At 50.8% G+C, this 24,382-nt stretch overlaps 2 protein-coding genes across 2 annotated transcripts; one reads left to right on the top strand and one right to left on the bottom strand.

Moving 5' to 3' along the window:
• The first annotated feature begins 1,461 nt into the window (after window positions 1-1,461).
• Window positions 1,462-14,792, top strand: LOC120519683 (neurobeachin-like protein 1). Its single transcript, XM_039742562.1, has 8 exons — window positions 1,462-1,502; window positions 1,585-1,757; window positions 5,086-5,180; window positions 6,699-6,815; window positions 6,973-7,134; window positions 11,602-11,750; window positions 11,845-11,980; window positions 12,328-14,792. Exons 1-8 carry the CDS (start codon window positions 1,462-1,464, stop codon window positions 12,424-12,426), a joined length of 972 nt encoding a protein of 323 aa, XP_039598496.1. The 3' UTR covers window positions 12,427-14,792.
• Window positions 14,793-21,446: 6,654 nt separating this feature from the next.
• Window positions 21,447-24,378, bottom strand: si:dkey-69o16.5 (uncharacterized protein LOC100149419 homolog; the record flags this gene model as incomplete). The annotated part of the gene is made up of 8 exons (XM_039742561.1): window positions 21,447-21,611; window positions 21,694-21,776; window positions 21,852-21,911; window positions 22,138-22,311; window positions 22,416-22,495; window positions 22,618-22,692; window positions 23,129-23,217; window positions 24,365-24,378. Coding segments are annotated over 8 exons (648 nt in total), but the record flags the coding sequence as incomplete, so codon positions are not given.
• Between the last annotated feature and the right edge of the window lie 4 nt (window positions 24,379-24,382).

Below are 24,382 nucleotides of genomic sequence, written 5' to 3'. Positions count from 1 at the left end.
ATGGTACTTCACACACTGGCAGGGGTGGACATCAAACCCCCAGGGTCACATGGGCACCCTTGTGTGTGCCGGGCGCCACAGTAGTCCACAAGAACATTTATTTCTATCGCACGTTTTCATGCAAATGATGAGCTCAAAGTGCTTTACAAGATGAAGAAAGAAAAAAGAAAAATCAAATTAGGCAACGCTAAATGACAGAATCAAGTGAGCTCCGGGACGGGTTCTGCTTTTTTCTCCTCACTCTGTCATCGTTTCCTTCCGTCAATCCTTATTTCTGAACCACCCTGCCCTATCATATTGAGAGGCGGAGCGTAATAATTACAGGCAATACAAAAGAACCCTCCCACCCATGTGATTGGAGGGAATGGTGTGGGGCGTGGCCTTTAAGTACAGACGGGGCATCACTTTGCCTCTTTGTTTTAGTGACTGGGATGGTCTGCCGTTATCCAGCAACTCGTCTGGCATTTGAGTTCTGGAACTTTCTGGGTTAAACTAATGTAATGGGCGCAGACGGGCTTGCATCCGGACTGGGATGGCGCATGATTAGGCAGACTGGTTAAGGCTTTAGACTTCATACCACGAGGTTGTGGGTTCAAATCCCACCACTGATACTGAGTGACCCCGAGATTGTATCTCAAATCTTGTTAAGTTGCTTTGAATGAAATAAACGATCCTTTATGTGGCTGGGAGGAATGGCAGGGTATTCCCCACCTCAGCCAGAAGACTGACAGATGCCATCTTGGAAGAGGGTACACTGGCATTCCAGCCGGGAAGGACAGAACATTCTTTCCCGGCTGGGAAGTCAGTGTAATGGAGAGATGGGGGAGACCACCTATTGGGATCATTGGCTCCCTGACATGCTAAGTGGCAACATCTCTGAGCTGTGGCACCCATATGGGCACACGCAGGGCTTGCTGGGAGCTGTAGTCCTATAGAGCAGCCCTGTTGGGATCCGTGGGTGCTGCCAGGAGGTCCTGCAGGAATTCCCGCTCCCTACTTTGTGGGGTCTCTGCCTGACTCAGACGTGCTTCCTGCGGGTAACACCCTGGCACTCCTGGCCTGAGATGAAAGGAGCTGCTGTGCCTCACTTAGGCGAGTCGGAGTCAGGAGTGAAGTTGAAGAAGAATAAAGAGAGAACTGTTTGCCATAACCTCTGGGAACGCGTTGAATGTATTTGGTCAAAGTAATGATTATTTAAGCCTGGACCTTGTGTCTGCGGTTTAGGACTCTGTGGCGCCCCCTACTGGTCACACCAGGAAACGCTGGACATCTTACCAGTCTGCCCACCTGCTCCATCTGCCTTGCTGTTTTTATTCTCCGTCCTTCCACCCTCTCTGCGCTCTCCTTCCTGTTCCCGTTTCCTCTTTTCCTGCTCTCGATGTCCTGTTTCTTCTCGTTGCCCCATCTGCTCCTCTGTCCTCGCTGTCCTCTCACTGTGAGGGGTTTGCTGCGATTTCCCACATGGGAATGGTGGACTTGCTCATAGGAGTTTTGTCAGACAGGTGGGGTTAGGGTGGGATGGAAGCTGGAGGTCCCTAAAATTTCGACGTTTGTTAATCGAGAGACGTTTTCTTTTTTGTTTAGAAGCCAACGCTTCATCTATGGCCCTTTTGCCCCGGGTCTGGCGGTTTCCTCGCAGCTGTTCGTGGTGTCACATGACGGAAAGCTGCTTTTCAGCGGAGGCCACTGGGACAACAGCATTCGGGTCACCTCTCTGACTCGGATCCGGCTGATTGGACAGCACATAAGGCACATGGGTGAGTGTCGGCTGAGCAGCAGGAGGTCCGTTTACTGCACGGGTGGCTCCTCACGAGTCTAAAGGGCACAGCGGCCACACTGAGAGGTCGGCCGTACTGGGGGGTGAGCGTTTGATGGTCATTGGAGTTGGTGAAGGTCTTCGTCTGCGAAATGGTGGCAATGAGTGAAGGTTATTGACGGGACAATAAATGGAAGACGGTTTGAGACACGACATTTTGACTGAACTCCTGGGTGAATCGAGCCAACTGAAGTGTGGCATGTCACTGAACGTCGTGGCCCTAAAGCTCCTGTCTGTCCTTTTTAATAACCTTCATGTGTGTCCTCATTTAAATAAACACTAGCCATACAGAGAAGGACTTGGTGACCACTCAGAGCCGGTGGCTCGCTCTGACTCTGCTGAGCACACACACACCCAGTGGGCAAACGCCAAGGACCTGAAAAGAATGAATCCCAAACATAATCAAACAACGCGTGTCTGTGTGAGTGGCGGTGGCTGCCCAGGTGGGTGGGGCAACACGGTTGAGTGGCATTCCCCCAGGTGAACGGGATGACACGGTTGAGAGGCAGCTCAGGTGGGCGGGGCGACACGGTTGAGTGGCAGTCTATACAATACAATACAATACAGTTTATTTTTGTGTAGCCCAAAATCACACAGGAAGTGCCACAATGGGCTTTAACAGGCCCTGCCTCTTGACAGCCCCCCAGCCTTGACTCTCTGAGAAGACAAGGAAAAACTCCCAAAAAAACCCTTGTAGGGAAAAAATGGAAGAAACCTCGAGAAAGGCAATTCAAAGAGAGACCCCTTTCCAGGTAGTTGGGCATGCAGTGGGTGTCAAAAAGAAAAAGGGGGTCAATACAATATAATACACAGAACATATCCTCAATACAGCAAAAAAATAAAAATTTTAGAAGTACGGAGCAGAATTTAACAGTAGATGATATCCCATAATTAAGGTTTGGATATTTTTAGAGTCCTGGAGACCTCATCCATCAAGCTGCCTCCCCATTTGGCCATGCCACGGCTGAAATGTTGCTCTGCCAGCCAATCCGATGAAAGGACCCCTCTTTCCCATGATTCCTGTGATCCTCCATCAGGGATGACTTTACCACAGGCAGGCAAACAACTTGGCAGGTGGGCCGTGGCACCAATTGCCACATTTGGGTACCGAGAAAAGAAACAGAATAGGTGAGGGTTAGTATTCAAATATAATTATCATGTTACTTCTGTTTGAGTGCTAATGACTGACAACAGAGATGCAGTCTACACAGTTAATCAGCAGCTCTAGTCAGGGTGTGCTAAACTGAAGTAGTGAGTCTTCAGCTGGGATTTAAAGGCTGAGACTGAAGGGGCATCTCTTATAGTAGCAGGCAGACCAGTCCACAGTTTAGGGGCCCTGTAACTAAAAGCTCGACCTCCCCTGTTATTTTATTAATCCTTGGAATCCTAAGCAGACCAGCATCTTGAGATCTTAATGTGCGCAGGTTTGTAAGTCATGATAAGTTCAGACCAGTAAGCCGGACCATTTAATGCTTTATATGTTAAAAGGAGGATTTTGAAATCTGCCCTAAACTTAACTGGGAGCCAGTGTGAGGATTTAAGAACTGGAGTTATGTGTTCGTATTTTCTTGTTCTTGTAATAATTCTTGCAGCAGCATTTTGGATTAACTGGAGGCTGAATAAAGAACAGTTTGAACATCCAGTGAACACCGCATTGCAGTCGTCAGTCCTACTAGAGATAAAGGCAGGAATGAATTTCTCACAATCCTGTTTATTTAGAAAGCGCCTTCATTTCCTAACATTTTTAAGATGGAAACCTGATTTGGACGACTTTGTGATGTGCTCTTTAAATGACCTGCTAGAGTCAAAGAGAACTCTGAGATTGTGGGCTGATTCAGTGAAATTAATGGAGACTCCAAGTGAGTTAAATGATGACAGAATATCGTTGTGATCAGCGTCACTCGCTCCAATAATTCACATCTCTGTTTAAAGACAAGTCGTTCTCAGCCATCCACTCCTTTAATTCACTAACACAACTAATTAAAGACAACATCAGAGAAACTTCACTTGATTTAAATGAAAGGTATAACTGGTCCATGAGGGCGGGGTGACACGGTTGAGTGGCAGCCCCAGGTTGGCGAGCATCATGGTTGATGGCAGTTGAGAGGCAGCTCAGGTGGGCGGAGCAACACGGTTGAGTGGCAGTCCATGTGGGCAGGGCTACACGGTTGAGTGCCTGTCCCCCAGGTGGGTGAGGCGACACGATTGAGTGCCAGTCCCCCAGGTGGGTGGGGATGACATGTCTGAGTGCCAGTCCCCCAGGTGGGCGATCCAACACGGTTGAGTGGCAGCCAGCTAAGCTGGGTGAGATTGTTGAGGGGCTGTCAGGGGGTGGGGTTAGATGCCTGAGTGACAGGGGCTTACAGGGCTTTCTAGGGTCCTTACTGTCCCGTGTGTAGAGTCCAATGAAACTGTAATTGACAGGTGGCACCTCGCCACTCTCCAGTTGCCATCATTAATGAGTTGTGCTACATGAGTTAGAAAATCGTGTCTTCCAGGTGTTCTGTGTGTTTGTATCTGCAGATTGTCTTCGTTCAAGACCGCCATAACACAAGACCCTCCTCTATTTTTATTTAAATGCTGTACTGCAGTTTGTCCCCTGGATGTGTCCGCTTTATCTCACCAAATCTAAAGGACCTGTGGAATGTGTAGTGTACTGTATGTTGGCCATCGTGAGGGGTCAAGTCACACTGACTAAGCGTCTGGTGACCTTACTGACTGGACATTACAGGGGCTGAAGGTCATGTGAGGGGACAGCTTGTGCCAATGGACCTGCATCGCTCAAGGCCACCGGCCACACTGAGTGATCAACGTCTTGTAGCCACAGGTACATGCTGACTAAGCGTTATGTGCCAAGTGTGTAATACACGGTGACCACACCGAGCTGTCATCCCAGCAGGACACACACACACTGTGGCTGTCAGTGAGGGGTCATTTGGCACTCGTCGATTACACTTACATGGCCGTGCAGACCACACACTGGGCACTAAAGAGGACTAATGGACCTGCTGACCACACATACGTACATAGTGGCTGCTCTGACGGGACACTCAAAGATCTGGTGGAGGGGGGGTCTGCTGACATTAACAGGACTAGTGAGCACACACAGGTACACACTGGCTGACATGGGGGGGCACAGGCAGCACCGCAGAGTTGGCACCTTGAAGTGGCAATCCGTGTGTCCCCTTGGTGGAAACCAGCTGAACAGAGCTGTGCTGTTAATGTGGCCGGAGTGATGGACGCCCCGTCTTTGGCTCTTTGTCTTTCAGATGTTGTGACGTGTCTGGCGACGGACTTCTGTGGGATTCACCTCATCTCAGGCTCACGTGACACGACCTGCATGATCTGGCAAATCCTGGTTCAGGTAGGACAAGCTGCAGCCGCCTGATGAGGCCGATTTGACAGACGACCAAGGTGAAAAACGCAGGGGCCCCGAGACCCCCTTATTAACCCTTGTCGACTCCCTGATGATCTGCAGAGCCCTGTGTTGCCCCGATTTGTTGTGTTACGCCACCCACCACTCGCAGAGAGCTCTCGGCAGGCTGGAGGGGCCCACGTGTGTTACGGTCGGAAGTCACTGTTGGTCTTTCCTGGGGTCTTGGGACTCGAGAATTTGACTTGTGAAGTCAGACTTGAGGTTTAATGCATTTGGAGGGATTACCTGGGAAACGTTCAAAGACGACGACCCGCCGTTATGGTGTCGTCGGTCAAGCAGGTGGATCAGAAGTCCTGTGTAGCAAATGGAGAGCTTTTCGGTATACGGCACAATTTTCGTTTTTTTCCCCCCTTACCGGGGTCACTGGACCCCCTCACTCTTGAATGTGCCCCCTACAAGCGACACACCAGTTTTTTCTTTTCCTAGTGGCCGACCTCGCGTCGTTCTGTTGGTCATCACAAAACACACAGAGTTACAGGAACGTGCAGCATTTGGCGAATTGGTGGCAGTAATGGAAATTTGGAGCACAAATGTGGTTTCTCCTGTCGTACGTCCCGTAAAAATGGTGGATTCAAGTCAGATTTGAATCCGTTATCTTGTATCGTTAAAAGTTTAATGGGTTTACGTCAAAAGCAATACAGAAAATGAAACCGGGCTGGTGGAAGGAAACAACGGAGACAGCGGCAAATGAAAAATTGTAACCAAAAAGGGTTGAAATAAACCCTGTGGTCTATGGCTGGCTTGTCATCACGGCCAGTACCCCCAGACTGCCAGATGGAGCTCTCCCTGTATGGCATGGAGGTGCCCTGGATGCCAGCAGGGAATCATGGACTATGGAGTTTTCCCTTACAAACCTGCCGGATACCCCAGGGGCCAACAGAGGACGCTGCAGGGAGGCATAGAGAGTCATATGTGCCCTTTAACCCGGAAGTGCGTCGTGGGCAGAGCGACCGCAGTAGTGACGTACTTCCGGGATGAAGAAAAGGACTTTTTATCTGACCCGGAAGTGATAAGGATCACATGAACCGGGGATTGGGAACACTTCCAGGTCACGGACTTTAAAAGGACTGTGACAGCTCCCAGACGGCGAGCTGAGCTGGGTGGAAGGAGGGCAACGCGTCTGGGAGTGGTGGATTGTTTTATTATTTATGAGTATAGTGGAGAGGAGGGTGCTCTGGGCACGGTGCAATAAAAATAAAGTCAACTTTTGGACTTTTGCTTGGTTTCTGGAGTCTTGGACAGGGGTAACCCTAACCCTATCTGTCACAACCCCAAATAAATCTACAGAATTTAAAACAATGGAAAGTCAAATAAAAAGTACAAAAAACCTCAAATCTAACCTTGCGATGTACGCGTACCACACACACACACACACACACAAGTAACACGCGACGGTAGCGAGTGGACAACTAGAGGTGACTGTGTTTCTGTTTTTGGTGTCATCAGGGTGGAGTAGCGGTGGGCCTGTCACCGAAGCCTTTACAGGTGCTGTATGGGCACACAGACGAGGTGTCGAGCGTTCACATCAGCACGGAGCTGGACGTGGCCATCTCTGGCTCTCGGGTGAGTTTGAATTCACAGCTGAACTTGGTGGCTCTGCCCCGTCTCTGCAGGCCTTTCCAGCTCCTTCCTCTACTGTTGGTGACCCCTCATGGTTTCTCTTGCTCTTTGTCTTCGGTCAGCTCTCCACCAGGTTCACCTCTGTGTCTTTTTTCTACAGGATGGCACTGTCATCGTGCACTCCATCCGGAGAGGGCAGTGCATGAGGACGCTGAGGCCGCCGTGTGAGAGTTCTCTACCGATGGCTGTCCATAACCTGGCCATGTCCTGGGATGGACACATAGTGGTCCACACTTCCATTGAAGGGAAGTCCAGCCTCAAGGTAAAGTCGAGCTTCTGAAGATTTCTCTTGTCCAACCTGAGTGAGGGTTTCTAGAACATTAGAACAATCCAGACGAGAACCGGTCGTTCGGCCCAACAAAGCTCCATTCAGCATGGCCACCTTTACGGGTTTATGAGGGTCCTTGTTGTCCCATGTGGAGAGTCAAGTGAACTTCTTACTTGCACATGCTAAGCAACAGCCAACACGTCAACCCTCCCTGGTGCCATCATTAGCGGGCATAACTGCCCGACCTCGAATCAGAAATCAGAAAAATGGAAATGTAGTCCGGTTGTACTGCAGCATCTGAGTGGTTTATAAGATGGTGTTGTGGGGTTCAAGCCGGGTGACGTGCTGTGTTTGGACTGGACGGGTGACCAGTGACCCCAACAACACGGCCTGGCACCTTAGTTCTCATCCTAATAATGAAATTACCTACAGAGGAGTAAACGAACGCTTCAACGAGCCGCGGCCGTAAAACGTCACATCAGCCCGTCGTGGTGATGACAGACGAATCGTTGAGCTGCTTAAGATCCTGAGGCTCACGATGACAACTCCATCTTAAAGATAAAGAGGCAGGCGGGCCGCACGTTAACTTCGTGGCTGTTATGTGTCCGTTGAACAGCAGCGCAGGTCAGATAATCAATAACAGCAGTCGGGCGCATTCCGGAAACTTTTCACATTACGGGCCAATCAATAATCTGGGCACGTCTTTAATCAGATGATCGATGTGTCTGTCGACCCACAATCGGTGGACGTGTGCCCTGGTTAGGCCATTAGTAAGCCTGCCGTCGGCCGCCCTCCCTGGATTCTGTTAAACGTTAAGTTGGCTGTTTTTCAAGTCACTTATTTCTTCAGAACTATGATCTGGTGCCACAAAAACTGTGTTCTAAAGTGGAGCAGTTTTTATAAATCTTACAGCATTTTGGCAAACCCGTATTTCCTGATAGTGTAATTCTGTTTGTCTTCTACTATTCTGAGGTAAACGTGGAGCAGATCCAGAAAAGAAGTTAGAAAACGTACACGTTTATATGAAATGTCATTACAACGCGACACAGGCAACCAGATAGTGGGCAACGCGTGGTACGAAATATCCGCTAACATCGGTTTAAGTGTCGGCGATTGTATGAAAACACGGAAAAGTTTTATAGACAAAACGTTTGCCTACACAAGAAGACGTGTAGCGAGAGCAGTGGTGGGCCTGGAGGGTCCGCACTTTAATGGATCGTTCGCCTTTCTTGGGGGCAACAAACACCGCTGGCTAGCGCTCAGGTACGTTCCTGTGGCGCGACGCAACGCTTTCGATGTTGTAACTTACAGAATACCGACAACATAGGCTCGACATGGAAATATAAATCAGCCATAACTGTTATGGCAGCGCTAGGAGTAGAGGAGCAGGATGTGGGCACAGCGGAGACACCGCAGCAGCAGCGGGCTGACATGACACTGAAAGCAAAGAAAACCCGAGGAGGAGAATTACAGCCGCAGCCCAATGTTCAGAGAACGACCCAAGTGTTGGTGTTCACCAAGTCTGCTGCTTCACAGTTTTTAGATCTTTGTGTCAGATGTTCCTCTGGTGCACTGAAGTCGAATTACAAGCAGTTCAGAAGATTCAAAGGCTTTGATTGACAATGACATGAAGTTTATGTGGCGCAGAGTCAAGATTTGCACTGTTGGCCCTTCTTCCTTTTTCAAGACCTCTGCAGTTGACCCCAGCAGGCTGTCTGTCCATCAACTTCTGGGCCAAATCCTGACAGATGCCAGCCCATTCATACATAATCAGAATTTGTAGGTTTGTGTTTGTCCACCCGCCTCTTGATCACAAGTTCTCAATGGGATTAAAGGTCTGGGGAGTTCCTTGGCCGTCAAGCCCAAATGTCGATGTTTTGTTCCTCAAGCCCCTGATTTCTCGCCCGGTGCTCCATCATGTTGGTCACCAAACTGTTCTCGGATTTTGTTTTGGTGCCATTCTTTATCGATGGCTCAGGATCTGGGGGGCACCATCAGTGCAGAGCTGGCTCAGGAATGGCAGCAGGCAGGTGGGAGTGAGGAGAAGATTTTTGGGGGATGGCCTGGTGGGTGTCAAGAAGGGCAGCAAAGAAGCCATCAGGGTCAGACTGATACTCTGGGTTTGGACTGCTGGGGTCAAGTCCTTTTCTCTGATGAACCCCCCTTTCTGACTGTTTGGGGCTTCTGGGAAAAAAAGAGAAGGTGAGCTGCGCTATCATCAGTCCTGTGTCACTGTGCCAACAGTAAAGCATCCTGAGACCACTCATGTCACGTGGGTTTGCTTCTCAGCCAAGGCAGTGCAGGGCTCACTCACAATTGTGCCTGAGAACACAGCCATGAATAAAGAATGGGACCAAACATCCTGCGAGAGCAACTTCAGCCAACCATCCAAGAGCCGTTTAGTGACCAACATGATGGGGCACCAGGCCACACGGCAAAAGTGAGAACTGAGTGGCTTAGGGAAACAAAACATCGACATTTTGGGTCCACAGCCAGAAAACTCCCCAGACCTTCATAATCCCATTGAGAACTTGTGGTCAAGAGGTGGCCCAGAAGTTGATGGACAGACAGGGTGAACTGCAGAGGTCTTGAAAAAGAAAGACGGGCCAGCACTGCAGATATGGACTCTGCGCCACATAAACTTCATGTCATTGTCAATCAAAGCTTTGAATCTTCTGAACTGCCTGTAGTCCTACTTCAGTATCCCAGAGGAGCATCTGACACAAAGATCTAAAAACTCTGAAGCAGCAGACTCTGTGAACGCCAACACTTGGGTCCTTCTCCAAACTTTGGGGCGCGACTGTAGAGCAGTTGGAGACGAGTCAGAATGAAGATCAGACTACCAGTAGGCAATGCACGACATCTTCCTTTGTTATATCAAATGGCGACCTTTCGTAACATCGCAGAGATGACGACGGCAATCCCGACTCCTGGGGCCCCGCCCCTAGCAACTGTACATTGCGGTTAGCAACAAAACCACAAAATGGTGGCATCCTCCAAAGAATACAAATAGCATTTAAGTGTAAAACGTCTTAGCGCAGCCTCTTGGAGAGGGAGGGAGTAAATCTCCCAGTAAATCCCCACGTTGAAAGGCCTATTTAGGTAAACGGCGTTACTCTTATAAACTTCATTTCTGGCAGGAAAAAATAAATTCTAACCAGACTCGTGAGAGTAACCAGGAGAAAAGACGCAGTCTAGAAAAGAATCGAGACCCGGCATTTCGATTAAAGCAAAAAATGAAAAGTCAAAAATACGCACACAAGTTGAAAGCAGAATGAACTTTTGAATAAAGAGATTTGAAAAGCCGCGGGACGACTGACGAGAGGGGATTTTGTATCGGCAAACTCGATTTCACGACTTTTATATTTCGTCACGTCGTTTACCAAAAGTCACGACCTCCAAAGACACGCCCCCGACAATGGGAAGCCAGGATGGTGGTGATTTGTAAATTAACAAAATTCAGAACGGGCAGCCACTCAAAACCACAAAATGGGTTGAAGAACTCGTAGAAAAACACACAAAAACTACAAAATATAATAACTACGCCATTGGCTTGAATGACAAAGCCAGGAAAGTGTCTTTAAAACAAAGAAAAGCAGAACAAATATGACAAGTCAAAAGACAATGAGGCAAGATGGCTACCAAAAGTGAACAAGTCCAGTGAAGAATCCAGAAGTGAAAATTCAGAACAATCCGTCAAACTCACGACAAGAAGACCTCAAGCCTGCATTATGGCTGCTGACGCTCTGCTGGGCCCGAGGCTTCCACCCGAATAAGAAGGCAGTGGGCGGTCTCCGTAGCTGTGACATCATCGTGGGCCCCGCTTCTTGGGGGGGTTGTGGGTGGAACCGCAAGGAAGATTGAAAGAAAAATAGAAAATCACTCCGCTACTGAAACACTCAGGCGGTCAGAATGTGGAGTGCCAAGGGAGGGCCGTCTGTCGCACAGAAACTCGCCAAGCCTCGGGCCTTTGTTTCTTGATCTTGGGCTGACAGGACAATCACAGCGACGTGTGCCCATGAGAAGCACAGACGCTCGCCATTGGTGACGGTGACGCTGCAGTCGTTCACTCCAGGGGTCTGAGCTGTGGTGACATCAGATAGCAATGAAGGACAGCGCAGCAACTTCACCAGGGTGACCTGGGGTGCAGCGTTTCGTGAGAGGCTCACACGCGCACAAACACACGCGCACACACCGCCTTTCTTCAAGGACCGGAGGTCCGAGTGTTTTAAGAAAAAAACAAACAATGCATGAAAAATAATTTACAAATAACAAGAAAAGATCCATAAAATGGAACATAAACCAAAGAACGGTCAAGTGCGTCAAGAGGGTGGTGCCCTCCGATGACTCCGCACCACCAGGGCGTGATGAGGGCCTCAGAAGCTCCTGTCGTTTTCCTTTTCAAGACCGAGGTGCCAAGTCATGTGACGTCTGTCTGTCTGTCTGTCTGTCTCCCTCCAGGATAAGAATGCTCTTCACTTGTACTCGGTCAACGGCAAACACCTGAGCTCGGCCAGTCTGAAGGAGCAGGTGTCCGACCTGTGCATCGCCGGAGAGCACGTCCTTCTGGGCAGCAGGCAGGGCTTCCTCTCGTTTCGCGACCTCTACAGGTAATGCCAGCGCAGACCACCCCGCCAGGTTAGTCCATTTGCACTCCACCAGGTGGCGCCGGCTTCACGCCCATCTTTGTTTCTCATTTTGCAGCCTGACTCTGAGCACGTCCCCCATCGACATGCGGGTGCCAGTCCACTGCGTCTCGGTGACAAAGGAGCACAGCCATGCGCTGGTGGGCCTGGAGGATGGCAAGCTGATCATCGTGGGCATCGGACGACCGGCAGAGGTAAAAGTGACTGCATTCATTAAACCTGTCTGGGTATTGAGAGAGCCATTCTGCTGTCTGAAGTTGGCATTACTGAAGCGGCGCAGGATGGCATCACGAATGACAATATTAATAATAAATTAGATAGGCAGTCCAGACTGGCCCTCCGGTGTGCGGGATTTTATCACATGTAAAAATATTTTCTCCCGCCTAAGGAAGTGCATGCTGGGTAAACTGGCGAGTGAATGTGCCCTTTTGATGGGGTTTGTTTATTTCTGCCAGGGTCGGCTCTGAAGTAAGAGGACTAGGAAATGGATGGCTGGATGTTGTGAAAGGCGCTATATTAAATGCATTTCTCGCCCTCTCAGATGCGGCCCGGGCAGATCACACGGAAGCTTTGGGGCTCCAGACGGCTGACCCAGATCTCGTCGGGAGAAACCGAATACAACACCCAGCATCCAAAATGAGGAGCCCCCCGGCGGTCCAAGCCTTCTGTGGCCCCCCGATGGACGCACAGGCTTCCCCGTGAATTTGCACTCGCTGGGTTTCGCTGTTGGGATGGCACTGAGCTCGCGGACGTCTCTGCCGTCGTGTCTTAAAGGAAAGCGTGGCCACCTGCTCGGGGAATGCTGGGCACCATCAGTGCCCACCGTGTGAGTTGATGAGCTGAGCTGAGGGGTGGTTGGTGGCCAGTCACTGGACTGAGGAGGACGGGCCCACTGCGCCCGTCCACATGTAAATAGACTCCGGGGCAGATGGGAAATGGGCTGCTGGTGTTGGTGATTTTTATATCAGAATTTACAAAATTATGCAAATGGGAAATTGTGACAGTTCACCTCAGAATTACAGGTCTGTGCCCGTGGCCACCACGAGGGTCACTACAGATGCCTTCATCAAGTGGGACAAGCCGGTGGGGGGGGTGGGGTTTGCCATCTGCAGTGCTGGGTCCTTCTCAGAGTCAGGCAGGCATTGGCAAAGTAACTGCGGGCACACTGACCACCGGACCTCTGTGAGGTAGTGGCCGTCCACTTTCTCAGGGCAGGAGTGGCCACTACTATTGTAGCCATTTCAGGACCCCACTGTCGTGTCCTTAATGACAAGTGAGGGGGGTGACTGGGGTACACTGACCAGGAGTCACTGGCCCTGCTTACACTACCATAAGGTGACCACTGCTGTCCCTCCCCTGCATACACCGCCCAAAACTGACCCTTAATGACACACCAGTGACGATTGTGAATGCCAATGGACACCGTGACCTGAAGTCCACTACTGTAAAGTGACCATAGCTGTCATGTCCAGCTGTAAACTGACCTCTGTGATGAGTGTAACTAATAATGGACACAACGTCCTGATGTCACTGTCACCGCACACACACTACCCTGAACTGACAATCCCATGACGTCACAGCCTTAATGACACACTACTGGCGGCTGTGAATGCCAGTGGACACAATGACATGAAGTACACTAACCTAAGGTGGCCACAGCCATCTGAACTCCTGCTGTCAAACTCTAAACTGACCGCCATGACTGGTGACAAGTGTCACTAGTATTGGACACAATGTCCTGACGTCACTGTCACTACACACATACACTAGCCTAAACTGACTCTTAGTCCCTTGACAAACAGTAGTACCCAAAAGCAGCCAGCACTGTCACAGCTGTAGTGACACAGTAAGGAGAAGTGACATGTCCTGCAGTCACCATCTCTGCATACGCTACCTTAAACTGATCGCTGCTGTCACAGTCACAACTCTAAAGTGACCACTGTGACATATCGGATACGCTGTCCTGATGCCACCACCTCAACACACACACACACACACACACACTAAACTGACCACTGTTCTCTGAGCCCCTTGATAATCAGTCCAACCCAGAAGTGACCAATGCTGTCACGTGTTTGTGACAAGTTCCTGAAGTCACACGCTACCTTAACGGGACTGCAGCTGTCACAACCCCTTCATACGCTACCGTCAATTGACTGCTGCTATCACAGTCATGGATGCCCAACTCTAAAGTGAGCACTGTGCCATATCAGATACCCTGTCCTGATGCCACCACCTCCACACACACACACTACCTTAAACTGACTGCTGCTGGATATCCACCTCTGACAGGTGACAAGTTTATTTGCCCCAGTGTCACCCCCCCAAACTGACCCATCACAATCTCGGTCCCTTGACGTTCAGTCCAACCCAAAACTGGCCAGTTTCTGCCGTGGCCTTAATGATAAAACATTTGCCAGTGACAATAGTGACTGATACTGGATGCCACCCTGTCCTCAAGTGACCACTGCTGGTGCAGCCTTAAAGCACCTTACTGCGAAGTGGCCATTCATTGTTGCACAGCATGGCATCGTGGACGGAGGTGGTCAGATTGTGAGCAGAGGCCTGACTAGTGGTGCCCGCTGCCGGCTGCCTTGTCCTGGGGATGCCCAAACCCACCCAAGTGTCGCAGACCACCCTGCATCTCTCTGTGCCTTTACTGACCTGCTGCCATGAGGCCCCCCAGGGCCGCGCCATTCCTGTCACATGAGGCGGCTGTGGGTTCCTCTTTCCTGAAGGAAGCCCTGTGATTAGGGATGGAGGCCGCCGGGCCCAGTTGTTCTTCCTTTTTTAATTCCCTGTCTGTCTGTATATCTGCACATTGAACTGTTTGTATAGCATGAATGTTTTATCCAATGTCTTTTGCACTTTCTGGGTACAATGTACCCGTTTTAAATGTACACTCAGATCTGTAAATACAATCCTGTACATTTGTTTTATATACACGTGGCGGGCGTAAGATGGTCCAATTATGTGGGTGAATAAATTTAACTGCATGATTGCAAATCGATTTGTGCTCATTCCTCAGAAATCACCGGAATTACAAACCAGGGACGACGACACATTTTCAAAATAAAACGATGTTGGATTGGGACTAATGAATGAAGTCGGGTGGGTCCACGCAGGTCTACTCGCTTTGGAATTGGATCTTAGTGACAGAATTCAGGTCGATTTGTAAAACTTGCAGGTCAGGAGTGGCGATGTGTCTCACGATGATTAGCACATGCAAGTAGGGATTTCACACGACTCTTCACGGGATGCCATTGACTCCGTGTGCGCTTTTGTCCTGCAAGGGAAGCTCAGATAAAACAAGAAAGGTGTAAAAAATAAACAACAAACAGCCCCAAATCTGTAACGTCCCGTTCAGAGGGTCGTTGAGGCACAGTAGGTGCACAAGAGGCTGCCAGAGGTGACAACGGTCTTCAAGGCCGAGACCCGACCAGTGCAGTGCCACACAGAGAGGAGGACCTTAATGGACAGAGTCGAAAAACCAAAGGGAGGACCTGAAAAAAAAAATGATCGCCGAAACCACAAAACGTAATCCAGATATCGTGGATCAAAGAAATATATAGCCTCTGGTCCAGAGATTCTGTAGGCCACCTTCTACTGCAAGAAAATAGTTGTGGGAGAAAATGAAACTTGTCGATCAAATATGTGGATACTTGAAACGGCGCGACACCAGCTCTAAATAATGAAAGGAAGGCGAAGACCGATCACGTGGTAGTCACGGTATGTGGCTATGGAAAACACAAAATGGCGGCACCCGCAAAGAGAATGAACGACAAAACAAAAACGCATCTGTGCGGGGTCAACATTACAAAGAGTAAACGTTGGACACTTTCAAAGACAAATCGGCAAATACGGCCAAGGTGGTGGATGACAAAGGAGATTTAACAAACGTGAAGAACCTTCTGAAAGGGGTTTCATCCACAACTCGGATTGAGGAGGATCTCCCTGGAAGATCTCTAATGCCATCGCAGTGATTCAGGGTCATATTCTAAATGACGGTCATAATGGACACCAAATATCAACATAAAATATCTGAAAACTCCTAACAGCAGCCAGTGAAACGCACAGACGTCTTCAGTTTGTGACAGAATCGAGAGATTGACCTGGCAATGTGGCTGCTCCATCCTGAGCTGTGGGCATCATTATTACATGGCATGAAACAGACTGTGTGCCGGTTCAGGCACCAGTGACATGGAAGGTGGGCTCGTGTAGGGAACTGACTGTGTGACCCGGGCCAGGGAAGGGAAGTGGTGGAGAAAAGTAGGAGACAAAATTAGGTCTAGAAAGTGTTACACCACGGCCATCTCCACACCTTGCCTGAGCACTTCGTTTTTGGGCTGTGCCCATCTTGTGCTAAGTACCCTGAGCTGTGCCACTCAGCTGCAGTTCCCATCAGTCTCTTGGTGACACCGCAATGCGACTCTGTGTGTTTCAGTGGTCAGTTATTGTGCTCAACGGGTTCCTCAAATTCACTTTCTGTTCCTCTTGCTGCTCCTGCTCATCCAACTCCTCCTCTGATCCCTTCTCGCCACTTTTACGGGATCATACCCTGGACTTGAGGACCGTCATCGGGACACGGTTTGGGTCGGATTTAGGCTGAGGGGTCTACAAAGGACATTAGAGCTGGAATGAGGACCCGTTGTTAAAGGGCAGGGTTATGCCAGGGTTTAGTAGAAAGATGCAAACTTCAAAGGCTAAGTGCCCACCACCGCACACACAGGAACAATCAGGGCACCCAGGGTGGCACATTAGATGCTGCCAGGGTTCAGCAGAGTCCAGTAAGATTGTGAAACTCTTCTGCATTTCTAACGTCACATCAAGAGATGGCAGGTGACAGCAGTGGAGTCCCAGGTCATCTTATCAGAGCCGGTCTTGATTGGCTGGAGACCCGCTCATGTTTTCTGATGCACCAATGGGTGGATGGCATTAAATGTTGTATTAGCAGTCGTCTGACATCAAGACAGCAGTGGAATCCATCCTCGAGTATCCCACCAACATGCACAGGTAAAAACTGTCCGGCCTTCAGAACAGGACCAGGAGGTGCAAGGCCAGAAAACCCTTTAGAGAGGTGGGAGACGCAACGGCGGTTTAAATAGGACGTCACATGACACCACATCCAGGACACGCCTCCGAGCAAAGGGTACCCACCACTCAGAGACTCCCACTCACAATGGCGGCGCCCACTAAAAAGCAAAATGATATAGCGGGTTCTCCAAAACATCGCAAACAAATCAAATGACTCGAAACGAGAGTGGAGTATGAACTTGAAGACGAACCTCCTGACCACCTGCCTAATATGCTGTTGCCCCTCTGGCCTACTCCGCGACCTCCGAAGGGGTCCTGTGGTGTCCTGCACCAAGTCGCTAGCAGCATAGATTGGACTTCTTGTTCTAGCACGGCCCACAGATGCTCCAACGGTTTGAGGTCTGAAGAATTTGGAGGCCACGGCCACAGCTGACCTCGTCCTCGTGTTCCTCAAGCCGTTCTCGATCAGTCTGTGCAGGAAGATGCCCGCTCGGTCAGGGAGGGCCTGGTCTGCAGTGAGGTTTCGTTTGGTGAACTTCCACGTGAATTCCTGGACCCTGAGGTTTCCCAGCATGAACGTTGCTCAAAGCATCCAACTCCCAGTGCTGGCTTGTCTTCTTCCCACAATGCACTCTGATGGGATCTCTTCCTTCAGGTAAATGACATACAGGTGCCCACCTGTCCATATGATACAACACCACCCTTTGTGGCACTTTCTCTGGTGGACAGTGGTTAGGCTGGGCACTCTGCCTGGCATGTGGCTACACTGTCCTGTGTGCCCATGTGACCCTTCACTCCCGTATCCATCATTAAAACGATCTGCGGTTTGTGCCACACAAGATATCCTTTGATGAGTCTCGGTCACCTGATACCATGTTGGCACTTCATGATTTTCTCCCTTCTGCCCGAGTCATCTGGCCCTTATCGGAGTCACTCAGGAATATCCACCTGCTAGTATCTTCCACAGGTACCTCATGCCAGTTTACCATCTAGTAAGTACCTGGCCTTGTCGTGTGCCATCGTGATGAGATGATCAGTGCCATTTGCTTCATATGGCAGCACGCAGAATGCATTGGCTCATCTGGGCACAGTTTGGTACGGCGGTTCAGTAACATCAAGACTGGTGGATACAAACTCCATAATGGAGGACTGAGATGAACAGCTGTGTGGGACCCCCGGCTCTTTATTCATCCTGTTGGCATTGCTAAGGCATAATGAAAAAAAGACAGCAAGGATGCCACCTTTACCACCCTGGGCCGTGCCATACCAGGATGTGATTTTGCCAGTGTGGATGGATGTAGTGGGCATAGATGGAGAAATGTGTGCTGCCTTCAGCTGCCAGTGATGGTCACTCCAAGAACTTAAAGCTGCTCTGCCTTTCAACAGCATGTCCTCTGACGACGATGGCAGTGTGGTCTGCTTCCTGACATGTCTGCCCACCTGCTTGGTTTCGGTCATCTTGGGGGTGGGCTTGCTGTCCTGGCACTGCCAAGTCAGCAGGTAGACCTGTGTCTCATTTTTGTTGGTGATCACACTTACTCATCAGCTCATTTCATTATGGAGTTGTCACTGTATCTGGTCTCTCAGTTAACAGTAGGGGCCTTGGTGCACTACCCGTTGGAGGACATGATGGTGCCAGTCTACCCGTGCCAAGGTCTGTGGGCTACAAAGCCCACAGTCCAGTTGCTGCAGATACCAATGGGACTGTGCCATAGCAGTTTGCTTTACCCAGATGTGCCAGGATCTTTTGAAGCACCAGAGATGTGGCATCCTCTGTAGATGAGTCCTAATGTTATGCACTGCCCCCTGGAGGACCCCCTCCACTTACCCCTTGTCTTCGTCCCTTATGTCTTCACCCCAGTGTGCTTCACTGGAGGTCCTGGTGATGTTGCAGCATCTGAACTCGGTGAAAGGCGCCATACAAACGTGAACGGATCTCCCACTAAGACAACCTGGAATTTGTGACACAGCAGCATCAGGGCTGAAATAAAGCATCTGTGCCAATGCATGACTGGCAGGCTGCTGGGGCACCCAGCTGTGACTGGCACACTGGCAGTGATGCAGGAGCCAATGCCAACTCTGTCAATCATGTACTGGGAGTGACATGAAGACCACGAGGCTCAGCCGTGCGAAGAGAATTCTCAAAAGACAAATCCGACGGGCCACCTCGTCACAAAGAGCAGGTGGGGACACCCGGAGGGTGACGTTTACATTGTGCCTTTTTGATACCACGGGGCATCCCGAAGCAGGTCATGTGACTCGCTCAGGTCTCCTTATTTAGGCGACTTGTCATCTCATATAGCGCCTTTCTCGTAGTAAGTTGGGGGCGAGGGACCTGCCCAGGTCACACGGTGACTCGAGCTTCAGCCGGTCTTCATCTCACCTTATATAGCGCCTTTCACGACTGTTTCTGCAGCTGGTGGCCCACAAGGTGATGTGACTCACAGGTGGGTAGACGGGTGAAGACCACTAGAGGGACACATCTCCTGGACCATGCCAAGCTGTAATGTCTGGTGGGTGACTTTGAGTTCTCCAGCCCCAGTGCCCCTTCAGCCAGCTGCATGCTGGACACACTTTTTCCATCAGGACAGCAATGGGTCCTCCTCAGGAATCAACCCTGGATGGCCAGATCTTTACATGTATATAGCGCCTTTCTAACCAACTCAAGGAATTTTATACAGACAGCGAGGAAAAACTTCAACCAGCACCAGGATGATACGATGGCAGCCATTCTGGTGCCAGTATTAGGTGGTGAAGGGTGACGGAGATAGTTAGCCAATGTGGGGCGTAATTAAGGGACAGAGGTGGGCGATTTAGCCAGGACAGGGTGGCTCTCCCTTCTATGACCACAGAGAGTTAGGACTTCAGTGTTGCATCCCAGCTGAAGGGCGGCGCCAGTTTTTACCACAGAGTGTCCTCGTCGTTGCAGTGGGACATTGGGGTCCACACCCAGACCACCAATAAGTGGCCCCCACTGGCCTCACCAGCAGCAGCCCCAGCTTCTCTTGGATGGTCTCCGATCCAAGTACTGGCTTGGCTTCAGGTGCTACGGCTGCTGGATGGGATGCCATTCCCACATGTGGCACACTGGGACAATTTAGGTTAGGTGCCAAGTCCACATGGTCAACGAGCAGGATGAAGGTGACACCAAAGAGCTGAGCACTGTGCCACCAGGCCTCCCACTGGCCGTGTCACTGGGGCTGTCACAGCCTGCTTGTCCTTTTTAATCAGGAGGAGACACTTCTAGTCACAGGTGCCATTCACACCGATGTGTTTGGGTGAAGGGACTCCCGGGGGCTCAGTCCAGCCATCCATTTTGTAAACCCGCTTAGCAGGGGCACAGGGAAGCTGTAGCCATCCCGGTAAGTACTGGGCACAAGGCAGGAACAAAACTTGGACAGGATGCCAGGCCATCGCATGGTTAACACACACACATATGTCATGAGCCAATTTGGCATCGACAGTCCACCTTACTGCCATGTCTTTGGATGGCGAGAGGAAACCCACACTGGCACCCTGGCAGAACATGCAAACTACACACACGGAGTACACAGGACTTGAATTCCAGTCTCCTTGTGGCAAAGCAGCAGCACCACCACTGTATCATCAAGCCTACCCTGTCAGCTGAGGTGGGCATCATTGGTCAGGGCAGACATGTGCCCTTGTGGCCCAGCACAGTGCCTACCACACAGAGCGCCTGTCAGTTGTGACGCTTTACACGCACGCTACGACTGTCACATTCATACACAGTGACTCAGTACGGTGGGCACAGCCACTAGAGGGCATCAGTGTCTACTTAGTAACAGCATTTGATGATGCCCAAAGGACACACAGAGTGGGCATCACCCCTAATATCAACCCAAAACGAGGGCAAGGTGGCACATTTCACATCATCATGAAGGTGGACAGGGGGATCAAACTGTGACCGGGTGTACAATGCCAACGCAGCTCAGTCAGAGCCCCCTGGACTCGCCCACAACTTCTATAAACAGAAGTCTCGATGACCCCAAGCAGTGCCCACAGAGGATGGGCAGGAGGCTCGACTCGCCCACAATGTTAGAATGGAGCACATGGGAGAAGAAGAAGTTGAGAAACGTCAGACAAACAGTGAAGGCCTCGGGTTGGCACAGGCGCCAAGCGTAGCGAACCACCCAGGCATGGCATTGTATGGCACCTTACAACACAATGTCCCTTTAATAAGGTCATCTGCCTCCTGTGTCACCGATGGCTGACCTGATATGACAAGCAGGTAGTCGGCTACCAACAGATCACATGTGGGCAAAAAAAAAAATGGGCACACTTAGGTGGCACCAGGAGACGGTCTTCAAGCACAATAAGGTGTACCACAGGCCATCATGGAGTCGGAAGTCATTTTGGTGGCAGGACGTCCTGATCTGCACTTCCAGACAAAGGTGTGACAACAGGAGGTGAGGTGCCCAATATAAGGAGAGCCCGTCATCACAGCACGGTGGCAATGCCTGCTCCATAACCCTCTGTGCCCCACCTGATACCCTGTGGGGTTCCACATCACGCCTCCCACTTGCAGCCCCTTCGGGGACCCCCTTCGGCTCTGGCGAGATCCCCCTTAGGTAATGTGCGCCAGTTAGAAAAGCAGCAGGACCAACCTAAACAGAACCTTCTGCCATCTTTATTCAGTGCCCACAAGCCCCCATGAAACCGCACAACAGCTTAACAAGTGGCCGGCCGGGGGGCTCGCATTACAGCCAGGACTCTCCGCGTAGCAGGAAGCTGAGATCCGCGCCAGGTTCATATTCGGTGGCCGGCTTTCCCCTGCAAGGAACAACAAGGTTAACGAACAGGAGAAGGTGCCGGAACACGTCGGGCGAGGAGGAGAAACCAAAATCTACCGTACCTGACAAACAGACGGGCCCTCGTAGACCCCCAAAGCGTCGCTTTGTTCTCCTCAACCAGCAACATGGACCCTTCACGCAGAGCCTGTTGGGAGCAGACAATTGCACAGGTGCAGACCCTGGTCTAGTGGGCAGCGGGCAGCGAGAACGGCACACTTACCAGGACGCTGGGCGTGTGGGGCTCCTCGTGGTACTGCGTGAGGCGCTGCTCTCGTGTCTCCTGGAATGGAACGAGCACAGGGATGGAGAGTTGGTGAGGGAGAGGGAGGGGGGGACAGCAAGACCCTCAGGACAGACAGACAGACAGAATAGGCAGCTGGCATCTGAAGCTCAGGGCACAACCAGAAACACAGACAGTGTTATAGGAAAATGATGGGGAAAGTCAGGTGAGGTGCCAACTGGGATGCCATGAGGTCGGTCAGCTGGACAGAAGTAGAACTCCTCACCCCCATGTGGCGACTCGAGGGGTCGTGGTCCAGGTAGTGAGGGTTGATGTTGAACGGCACCAAGCCAATAGCGCTGAGTGTAGGTGGCATCACAATGGGCATGTCATTGGTGGTGTGGATGCTGATGGTAGCCACGTTGGTCCCAGCGCTTGAGCCCATGAAAGGCACTCCATCCTGAGGATTGGAGGAAAAAAAAAAAAGTGCAGAATGGCGGGTGTGAAGCAGACACGGGACGGGACGGGTGTGCCAGGCGATCTTCTGACTGCCCCTCCTCTCACCTGCAGCACTCGCTTCCTGATTTCCGACACCAAATTCTTCTCGTATAGCGCCTTTAAGAGCCGAAAAGTATTTCCTCCACCTGGGGGGGGCACAGAAAGGAAACGCAGAATTTCTACCAGTTGTAAGTTGACAGCATTTTGGGTTGGCATCTTGTGTTGGCTGGTAAGTGCAAGTGGGCACCTCCTGGACCAAGGGACTCACCGATGAAGATGGCCTCCGCCTTCCTCACTGCCTCCACAGGATTTAGGGCTTTGTGGATGCTGTCCACTTCATAACCTGCAACGACAAAACACTCAGCGGCCATCCAACCCACCAAATGTCCAGTTTATGGGACGAGGGACACGGAAGTGGGGCAGAAACTGGCTGGCAAAAGGTCAGTACACGGTAGGTAGAGTCCTGTCGAAATGGGCAAGTCATTTCAGCAGAGAGTCCAGTCCAGTGTGACAGCGGTCACCGCCTTCATGTGGACACAACCGAATGACACGCCGTCGAGCACCGAGGGTGGCCACCTGGTCTCTAGTGCCAACACACACGGGTCTCGGCCACTCCAGTCGGACCTTTAGCCCCTCAGACGTGAAAATGTTGGTGCTGATAAGTATGGAGTGCCAGTCGGGGCAAAGGGCCTGATAATGGCGAGATACTGCAGTGCAAATTCCCAGTTAATCATTCATGTGTGGCACTCCAGTCGAGGCTCTGCCTGGCACTTACTCACCCAGACTTTGAAACTTCTCTGTCACTGTTGTGGCGTAACTGTCTTGGTCATGCAGCGCATATGGGATGAAGAGAATCGTCTTAATCTGTCTGGAGAAAGAAAAAGATTTACACTTATCTGCTTTATCCAAAGCAACTTACAAATGAGGTCAGCATAATGGAGTACAGTAGTGGTTTGGGAACAAGTGACAAAGCTGACCATGACAAGTGAAAAGCACAGAATAAAATCCAAGTGAGACACGATGCCTGGGTTACAAGATCAAGGGGGTCTTCTTAGACACATTGAGGGAGTCACAATTCTGAACGGAGGTGGGCAGCTCGCTCCACCTGAAATGTATCTGGACTGAGATTTGATACCACGCAGAGGGGGCATCGGCAGACGTCATTCATCGGCAGGTCTGAGTGGTCAAGATTACGAGGGTCTCTCTATCTATAGATGCAGACCCACTGACTACTCTGTGTTTGAGCATCAAGGATTTGAACTCAATGTGTGCTGCCACATGGAGCCAATGTGGTAATCTGAAAAGAGGAGTGACAGGTGCCCGCCTCGACTGGTACCACAGCAGCGGCTTGGTGGCACGTGCCAGTGCTGCTGCCAGCAGAGAGTTGCAGTAGTCCAGATGTGACAAGAGCAGAGCCTGGACCAAGAGTCTCACCCTGTACAGAAGGAGAGGGCACGAGTGTGAGGGCACCCATCCAGGTAGTGCTGCCAAGTGGGCGCTGGACTATAAAATACTCCAGTGTGAGGAGTGGCGGGGCTCTGTGCTTCCTTCTAAAGAGACCCTCACCTCCCTGCTGGTCACCTCTCTATGAGCGACACCTTCTGGTAAGTGCCAGGGGGTCTCGTCTTTAAACTGCTTCGCCCTTCCTGAACACTTAAACAATCTGCACGTTGTTTTGTGGGTGCGGACCCGTCCTCTTAAAATGCCATCTAATAAAAGTGACCCCCACTTGGCAGACGTGGAAAGCACCGACTAACTTTGATTGTGCGAATCGACGACCTGCCAATGAGATGACGGGTGCCAGTGCCCCGCACGAGCCTGACTTAGCGAAGGCTGAAGGAGGGCTGGTTTGAGAAAACGAGGCAAGCTGACCGGTTAAACATCTAACGGGGCTCGGACTCCCGACATGGTGGCGATATCGGATGCGTCCCTCCGGCCTCCGACAACACAGTGCACTGATTTCACTCAACTGGCGTCACTTCCCCAATTCCAAGAAGGGAGAAGCGGCTACTCACTGTCCGAAGAAACTGGAG

Source organism: Polypterus senegalus, unplaced genomic scaffold (assembly GCF_016835505.1).
Source record: "Polypterus senegalus isolate Bchr_013 unplaced genomic scaffold, ASM1683550v1 scaffold_5026, whole genome shotgun sequence".
Taxonomy (NCBI): Eukaryota; Metazoa; Chordata; class Cladistia; order Polypteriformes; family Polypteridae; genus Polypterus; species Polypterus senegalus.
The sequence above is the reverse complement of the archived record's forward strand: the minus strand, read 5'-3'. Positions and strand labels throughout refer to the sequence as shown.

Coding starts and splice junctions, on each gene's coding strand:
- LOC120519683 (XM_039742562.1), top strand. CDS start 1,462: ATGGGAATGGTGGACTTGCTCATAGGAGTTTTGTCAGACAG. Junction 5,181..6,698: donor TCTGGCAAATCCTGGTTCAG/GTAGGACAAGCT, acceptor TGGTGTCATCAG/GGTGGAGTAGCGGTGGGCCT. Junction 7,135..11,601: donor AAGGGAAGTCCAGCCTCAAG/GTAAAGTCGAGC, acceptor GTCTCCCTCCAG/GATAAGAATGCTCTTCACTT.